At 35.4% G+C, this 8,851-nt stretch overlaps 2 protein-coding genes across 4 annotated transcripts; one reads left to right on the top strand and one right to left on the bottom strand.

Annotated features, from left to right (window-relative positions):
• Positions 1 to 487: 487 nt before the first annotated feature.
• LOC109156304 (methyl-CpG-binding domain-containing protein 6-like) lies at positions 488 to 2,684 on the top strand. 2 transcript variants are annotated; one of them, XM_019304150.1, is made up of 6 exons: positions 491 to 770; positions 876 to 977; positions 1,057 to 1,101; positions 1,261 to 1,407; positions 1,989 to 2,165; positions 2,232 to 2,684. In XM_019304150.1, the coding sequence occupies exons 1-6, from the start codon at positions 582 to 584 to the stop codon at positions 2,442 to 2,444; spliced, it is 873 nt and encodes a 290-aa protein (XP_019159695.1). In that variant the 5' UTR covers positions 491 to 581; the 3' UTR covers positions 2,445 to 2,684. The 2 variants fall into 2 exon arrangements, with proteins under 2 accessions (XP_019159694.1, XP_019159695.1); XM_019304149.1 differs by having other exon boundaries at positions 488 to 770; positions 1,989 to 2,684.
• A 186-nt stretch (positions 2,685 to 2,870) lies between these two features.
• On the bottom strand, positions 2,871 to 4,231 carry LOC109156349 (protein UPSTREAM OF FLC-like). Of its 2 annotated transcripts, none has more exons than XM_019304185.1 (3): positions 3,765 to 4,231; positions 3,598 to 3,667; positions 2,871 to 3,522 (listed from the first exon to the last, which is right to left on the bottom strand). In XM_019304185.1, exons 1-3 carry the CDS (start codon positions 3,958 to 3,960, stop codon positions 2,913 to 2,915), a joined length of 876 nt encoding a protein of 291 aa, XP_019159730.1. In that variant the 5' UTR covers positions 3,961 to 4,231; the 3' UTR covers positions 2,871 to 2,912. The 2 variants fall into 2 exon arrangements, with proteins under 2 accessions (XP_019159730.1, XP_019159729.1); XM_019304184.1 differs by having other exon boundaries at positions 3,750 to 4,229.
• Positions 4,232 to 8,851: the final 4,620 nt, after the last annotated feature.

Here is an 8,851-nt window from a genome sequence, read left to right as displayed (position 1 = left end):
GGACATGACCAGTCGGCTCCCTAATTATCCTTTCATAAGCTGCAATTAATTAGTCATAAATATACATTTAATTTTTGATAAAACCCATTAAATACCCCATTATTGTAGGGAGCCTAACTACTCACCATCTGCATTACTCTCACTTCTACTATAAAAGAAGGAATTAGGAACGAGAACAGGAGAGCTCAACCGACATCCATCAAGAGAAGACACTATAGTATACAAAAATATCTATAAAATAGTGAATTTCTAGTTTAGAACTGCTAAAAAGGTCCATGACTTTTACCTTTGAATTTGCACGTTAAAATTCTTGTTTCTATTTATTTTTTTACATTTTATTTCTCATTGAATGGTTAGGTTGACCTGTCAAGTGACTATTTCGGAACGAGAAACTAACAATTATTAGTAAATGAAAGAATTTACCTGAGATATCCCTTCTCATGATTTTTCTCACGGAAAAATGTGACGTGGCTATTACAAAAGTCGCCTGAGTAAAAACACCGCGGCCAATCGGCCACGCGTTCCACGTTCTTTCTTTCCTTATAGAGTGCCACCCCGCTAGCCTGCCTAGCCACCAAGCCATGGAGAGCAGCAACTCCTCCACCGCCCTCGCACTGCCAAACTCAATGTCGGTGCCTCTGCAAACCCCACCGCCTCACTTCCGCCGCCGACACTCCCCGCCCTCCTCCTTTCCCTCCGGCCGGTTCATGCTCCCCACCGGGTGGGGTATCCAAGAAGTCCCTCGTTCAACCGCCTCCAATGTCGACCGGGTCCATATCTTCTTTCTCTTTTCTGTTCTGTTCTGTTTTAACCCATTCTCTGTTCTTGTTCTATCTTAATCGTCTCAACTTTCCGCCAAATTCTCAATTTTGCAGTATTACTTTGAGCCTGGGACTGGAAGAAAGTTCAGGTCTTTAAGAGAAGTTGAGAGGCACCTTAATGGAGGAGAATACACTCCTAGATCCAGGGAATTCACTGTGAGTAATCATCTAAAGAAATTTCAGACACCCAAACTCTTTCCAAGTGTAAATATTTAATTTCTTCCTTCATCTGCAGAGTACTAATCCTTTGTCAAGGAAGATGACGGTTTCTGGTGGGAAGGTACAAATTATACTTTTAATTACTTTTCCTAAAACAGATGAGAGTATGAGACCTGATGGTGATGATGAGCAGCCTTAACAATGGGCTTCAAAGAAAAAAAAAAAACTTTGAATCATGAGCTAGTAGGAGCATTATATTGATCTTATTATGAAAATGCAGCTTTTGCGTGTGGATGAAGGTGATTTGAATATGGAGCATTGGGCAGTTGTGCCTTCTGCAAATACAGCCACCTCATCAAGGTATCAGCTTCCTGATGGTTGGATTGTGGAGGAGGTACCCCGTAGAGATGGAAGCTCAGTTGATAAGGTATCCCCTCTTTACCTTAGGGAAACTCACAACTGCTATTCTAAAATGCACAATAAACTGTGTCTTATGTTCCTATTCGACAAAAGATCATAAAGAGATAAATCAGTTTAGGTTGTCCATAGCTGATCAGCTCAAATAAAAAAACTCTCACTACTTCTAAAATGGTGAATATTTTCGGGTTGGAAAATTAGTATGAGTTGTCACTTTGAGATTCGAATTTTTGGAATCTTTTTAGATTTTCTTACTTTAAAAAAGTATATGAATTTTGACTCTTGATTTGAGTCAGCTGACTATATATGAACAACTTAAACTAGTTTAATTTTTTTGTGATTCTAGTTAAGGTTTTGAATGCTACTTTAGGGTAGCATCTGCAGCGTATATCAAAATATATGAGTTTTGGACGAGTATTCATGGTGGCAGAGGATCAGTTTTCATTTAACTTCAAAACTGTCATATCCACTTTAGATCAAGAAATGCTTAAATAATTATCATCAACTAACCATGCTGTTATTCTGCATTTTTCTTAACTGTTCAAGTTCCTTAGGCCAATGAATGGTTGTGTAATTGTTTTTGGCATGTAGTATTACTATGAACCAGGAACAGGCCAGAAATTTCGATCCATCATAGAGGTTGAGAAACATTTGGCAGAATTTGGAGAGCATCATCATATCCCATTATTGTCTGAATCCCACCAAGTGTTGAATCAGAACAGACTCTTGTCCAACAACTTCAAACCAAACCAACAACATTATTCAAAGGTGAGGACAAAAAGTTCATTATTGTTTACAAAATGCTGTGTTTTCATTTCCTGTTTAATTACTCAGAACACTGCTGCATCAAAGAGAAACATACCTGGAGAAGTAAAAAAGCAGGCTTCGCCATTCGTCGCCCCGCCATCGAAAATCAAATGGGTTCTTGCTAGTCCCAGAGGCAATGCATGGAACCCATTTCTTGCTGAAACACCAGTCCCAGATTCTGTTAAGCAACAGTGGAACAACAGATTCATGTTGTTCGTGAACAACGAGGCTACGGCATGAAACATGAAACATGAAACATGAAACTCAGTTTGGCAGAGGTAATTCAAGTTTGGACAGTAAATACCAAATTGTATCTGGTAGAACTTGTTAGATATCGATGTAGTCTAATGTTGATTCAACAAAGTCTTAATTACTAGAAACCTAACCTTGTAATAGTAGAAGTGGTAGTAATATATTTGATGTCCTCTCAGTTGTGTCCTCTTGAACAGTAGACAGTGTTAACGGTTTTGTTCCATACTTACTCAGAACTTTGGATGGTGTATTGATATTATTTTAAGGAATATGAGTAAAGTAACTTTAACGCTATATATATATGATCAACTAATTAATAACATCTAATTAAGGGCTTTGATATATAACATATATTATACGAATTTTTTTTACATAAATGTGTTGGGCCAACAGTACCTGACACTATTTTTGCTGAATATGACTCATATGTACCCCAGGATGATAGGTGTTTAGAAATTACAGACTCGTGTAAACACTAGTAATCAATGGAAGCTCCATGACAGCATTCTCTGCAACGTCTGGTGGATTATTCCGGCGTGTTCCGCATGGCAGCAACGTTGCCATCTTGTGATGAGAGATGAGAGAAAATGCATGGGTCTTTGCCTTGCACGGCGGCGCGTGTTCCCGGGCTGCCACCGAGCCACACGACAGGATTTGCATCACAACCGATGCGGTTCTGGGCCTTGCAGCAGAGGGATCATAATATGCAGCTGCCTTTCGAGCTTCGTTCATTAAGATGACCCTCCTCCGGTCGGCCTTCATCAACGCCGCTAGTGTCTCCGGGCTAGAACCGGCCGGCGGCGTTGAAATCTCGCCGTTGCTCGGCTCTGAACTCCCACTCCGACCCGATTCCTTATCCTCTTCAACGGCGTGCACGTTATGCCTCGGCGGCGGCAGCGGCGGAAACTCGCGATCTTCACCGGCGGCTGTCAATGCCGGCGTTTCTTGAGATGATGAATGGGTGATGATGAGCTCTGATCCCTTGAGAATATACTCATGGCCATGTGCTGGGTATATAAAATCATTCTCCTCCAAATCTTGCCATACAAAACCGTTCTTATACTTCCTAAAATTTATTCAATTTTCAATGAACCAACAGAAAAACAATAATCCGAAGAGAAAATCAATGGAAAATTTCTACCTTTTCGCAGACCAAGAATACAGAGAAGCCATGCCTTCTCCTCGGAGGGAATTCAAGCGGTCAAGCACATCTGAGAATATATAGAAAAACAAGAAAGAATCATATTTCATTAATTCCCAAAAATCCCAAACTTCATTTTACATTTAATTTACCTCTGAGAAAGAGACCTCGAGGGGATGAAAGACGGAGTTCCATGAAATGAGGATGTTGAAGTTTTCCGTTTAAAGAGAGGTAGTAGACGACGGCGACTCTGCGCTCCGGCGGTTGGGTCCAGACTTTGGTTCGCTCCGGGCTGATGTCTTTATCTCTCCATTTCTTCGCCATATGGAGCTCCATCCACCTCGACGTCCCCGCCGCCGCCATTGTTGTTGTTCCCAAACCTGAAACCTTTAACTTACAGCAAAATGTGCAAAACCCAGAAACACTGTCACGACTCACGATCTTCCTCTGAACTCTTTTGCTGTACGTACGTTTATGTGATTTGCATGGATTTCCCGAATGTTGGAGTCTTCGAAGCAGGTTTTCAGCTCGCCAAATAAGGCTAAGGCTGCGGACTGCGGACTGCGGACTGCGGAGTGGTTCACTTCTTTCAAATTTATTGAGCCTGGCAATGCTAGTAGGTTGCTACTTTGTCCATAAAAAGTAAAATTTAAATATGAGGTATGATTGAGTGGGGAAAATTTATTGGGTCGATATGAGTGTAATACCAGAAAAAACTTCTATGTTATACAATTTAATATATATTTAAAGACTCTTTGTATATATAGTAGTGCAAATTTACTTTCCAAACTAATGTGGGACAGATGTTACTTTAAAGCCTTACCATCTTCCTTTTCCAATTCAAATGGGTCTATTTTGAGAATAAATTTCTCATTTACCCATTATCCGTTTTGAACGTACAATATATCAATCTCTTCGTCTCACTACGAATAATTTGAATTCACTTTGACTCGACCAAAATCAGAAGTGGACCCCATATATATTTGTACCACAAAATAACCACTTATAATGTCATTTTCATGCTATTTTTTCAACAATACAGTGGTAAGTCATGGCCAGGGAAGACGAGTGTCTGTTGCTTACAAAGAATCACCCCGTTGAGTTAAACTCTCACACGTACTACTACTAATAAGACTTAATCAAAATCATGTGTCCTTGTTCATATTCTATTCCCCAAGAACCAACTAAATTATCTGTGCGATTTAGTAGGTTACTATGATTTTTGCATGAGACTCTCATATGAAATCTACAATACACTTAGTCTTCCGACATAGTTTGATTACTTAATCAATCCAAAATAAGTTAATAATTTATCTTTACTGGCATTCACATGGTGCAAGCATAAGATCATGCAACTTATATATCTGAATTTAACATATTATGTGCTTAAAGTTAACAAATTATGTTGTTTCAATTTATTTACAAGTATATAATTTATTAACGAAAAACACATAATTTGTTAACTACAGACAGTTTTTTGACAAAAATTCATAATGCAAGTTGGACTCTAGTCCATGGTATAACAATTAACTTTTGGGATTGGTGTGTAATTTTTAGTTAAAATGTAATACTTTTCAAGCTATCTTCACTATTATAAAGTAAAATTCCGCTGCAAGGGAAAAATAAACGAACAAAAATGTTGTCCTAGTTATTTTTCTAAATTAATTAGAGCATGTTATGTCAGCAGTGTAAAAAATGGAATAAAAAATGAGAATACATTTAATAAGAATTTTTTTTGAGATTTTTTATTCTGCTATATGTAAAGTGTAAGAAATTGTATTATATGATTTATTAGTTGAGAGTGTAATAATGTCAAGTATATAGTGTAATGGAATTTAAAAAAAAAAAAAAAAAACATTTTACACCCCCTGTATATTGTAAAAGCTTTACGTTTTGGTAATACCTATAGCTAGTGTGATATATTTAATTTGATTTAATGTTAAGTATAAGTAATTAGTAATTTTATTGTTGTTGTTTCCAAAAGATTGAATACATCTCCAACTCTAAGGGCCCCCACGCCTCGGCTCGACAGAACATCTAAGAAGATATAAATCATGTTTAGCGGCGCCCCCCACTGCAGTTGGTGAAACTCGATACCAAATCATTATTAATTTTCAAACTTCACCCTTGTGACCAACTGAGCTGGCCATCCGGACCAGTATGAATTTCATCGTAGAGAGACACATTGCTTGTTAAGAATTAATTAAGGTTGTTTCAACTTTCAAAGCATGGTGTGATTGGCATATGTATTATATAATACTGTTTAAGAGTGTGTTGTTAGAATGTCTTTAGTGAAGCTAGTTGGTAACAATGATGTTACAACTTACATCTCAATCCCCCTTCAAATATGTCATTATTTTCCTTCCCTTTCAATTTTCAATACTTATTTTGAGTTTAAAAATCAAAGCTAATTATTCTTTCTACGCTTCTAAAGATGTTTTTGAGAGAGTTGTTAGAGTCTAGAAAATTATTAGAATGTTGATTAGATGGACTGCAATTAGAACAGTCTTCCATTTTAGTCTAAAAAAATTTAACTTGTGAGATGCATATTTGACGAGATCGAGTTGTGTGGCTGGACACTCTAATCACGCTGCTTTTACTCTAATCTTATTGCTCTAAAGGGTGTCGTCTAAGTCATGTTGATTTTTGTGACTTTTTCAAATTTGTTTTATACGAGCAACGCCACAATAATCCTCTCATAAGAGAATAGACAAAGAGCCCTCGAAATAGTTGGCACCACTGAGTTGTGCAAATTATTTGTGGACATGTGTTTACCTTGTAAGGTTGACCCAAGTATGTTCACAATTTATCTTTTAAAAATTTACAATTTGTATATTATGAATACACAGTGTTAACAATTTAACATATACGTAATTGATTACCTTGTTTTGTATTCACAAGTTCCTTTCAAGTACTGCAATTACACAATATTAACATATTAGGATTTGATGACCATGTATTGTACTCGCAAATTTCCCTTTACAACTGTTATGTGTTTTGACTTAGAAACACAATTTATATTATAGAAGTTCACAATTTCAATACTAAAAATGCACAATGTATACGTTGTTTAGGACCAGGGTATACCTTGCAACATGGACCTGGTCCATGGTATAACAACTCAATGAGTTGTTATTCACTCACAGTTGTTATATAGTGGACCATGGTCGTCAAATGAACCTGTAGTAAAATTAAAATGATACTCCAATGTTGCTATAATGAAACTAGTATATGTGGAAAATAAAACTAAAAAACAGAGCTCATTTAACAACGTATATTGTCAAATGAAACTGTAGTATAATTAAAATGATACTTTAGTGTTGTTATATTCAAACTAGTTTGTATGGAAATGAAACTAAAATTCAAAGTCATACACTAACATATATTATATTGTCAAATGAACCAAGAGTGTAATTAAAATAGTACTTTAATATTACTATAATTAAACTAGTGTGTGTGGAAAATGAAACTACAAATTAGAATTCATGCAATAATGTATATTGTCGAATAAAACTGTGATAGAATTAAAATGATATTTTAGTATTGCTATAATGAAACTAATGTGTGTGGAAAATGAAACTGAAAAACAGAGAAGTATTGTCCAATGAAACTGAGGTGTAATTAAATACTTACTTTATGGACCACATTGCTACATGCACCATGGTGCATATTTAAATTTGCTAATCACTCACTATTATTATACGATCCACACAACTTGTGTGGACCATGATCCACACAATAATGATTGATCATTTCTTATATGGGCTCAGTATGCCAACCCAATGTACACACAGATCTTTATGTTGTGCATCCGTGTGCACCATGCATGGTGCATACGGATGCAAAAACGATGTCGTTTTTACTAAAAACGTGCGTCCCACTTAAAAAAAATTTCAGTTTCGATTCCCCTCAACAGCATTATGTTGTTTATTCATTCTGGATTTTTAGTTCATAGATTCTGGAGTTTTAGTTCATTGATTTTGGATTTTTAGTTCGTTCATTGATTCTGGATTTTTAGTTCATTGATTATGGATTTTTAGTTCATTGGTTCTGGATTTTTAGTTCATTGATTCTGGATATTTAGACGTAAATCAAAACTGATTTTTTTTTTTTCATTCATGCTGGATATTTAGTTCATTCATTATGAATTTTTAGTTCATTCATCCTATATTTTTAGTTCATTCATTCTGTATTTTTAGTTCATAGATTCTGTATTTTTAGTTTATTGATTCTGAATTTTTAGTTCATTGATTCTGGATATATAGTTCAAATTATGCACAATATAATGTTATTGCTGGGAATCGAAACTGGATTTTTTTTAAGTGGGACACGCGTTTTTAATAAAACGACATCGTTTTTGCATCCGTATGCACCATGCATGGTGCACACGGATGCACGGCATAATTTGCCATGTACACACATACTTATACACACATATTTATAGTTTGATTTGGTCTACAATCATTATTGTGTGGACTATGGTTCACACAAGTTGTGTGGATCATATTTTGTTTACAGTAAAATAATGTACATTTAGTACAAAAATAATGTACATTCAGTAAAAAAATAATATACATTGTATTCCGGGGATATATATTATTTTTGTTCGAGTGTACATTATATTGTATAATGTACATTCAGTACAAAAATAATGTACATTTAGTATATTAAAAATGTACTTTTTATTATGATTCACATAACATTGTGTGGATCATGGTCCACACAATAATTTGCCAGAAACGATTCAATAAGTTACCAATCATTATGCGTTGGACCCGTGTCCAGCATGCTTGCTGGACACGGGTAACAGTGCCGTTAGGCACTGTTATCTCTTTTTTTTTTAATTTTTTTTATTTATTTATTTTTTTTTAAATTTCAGACCGCTTCGTTATAGAAGTATATGTTCATAATTTTATTACTATATGTTAATAACTGTACATTCATAACTCCATAACTGTACGTTCATAACTCTATAACTGTACATTCATAACTCCATAACTGTACATTCATAACTCCATAATTGTACATTCATAATTTTCGAAGCTCTATGTTCACAATTTTAGAGCTCTATGTTCATAATTTTATAACTATATGTTCATAATTGTAAGTTCGTAATGTTAGAGCTCTTTGTTCATAATTCGATCAATAACTGTACATTCATAATTCCATAACTGTAGATTCATAATCTCATAACTGTAGATTCATAACTCCATAACTGTACATTCATAACTCTATAACTGTACATTCATAACTC

The sequence above is a fragment of the Ipomoea nil genome, unplaced genomic scaffold (genome assembly GCF_001879475.1).
Source record: "Ipomoea nil cultivar Tokyo-kokei standard unplaced genomic scaffold, Asagao_1.1 scaffold2705, whole genome shotgun sequence".
NCBI lineage: Eukaryota > Viridiplantae > Streptophyta > Magnoliopsida > Solanales > Convolvulaceae > Ipomoea > Ipomoea nil.
This window is presented reverse-complemented; position numbering and strand designations above follow the sequence as displayed.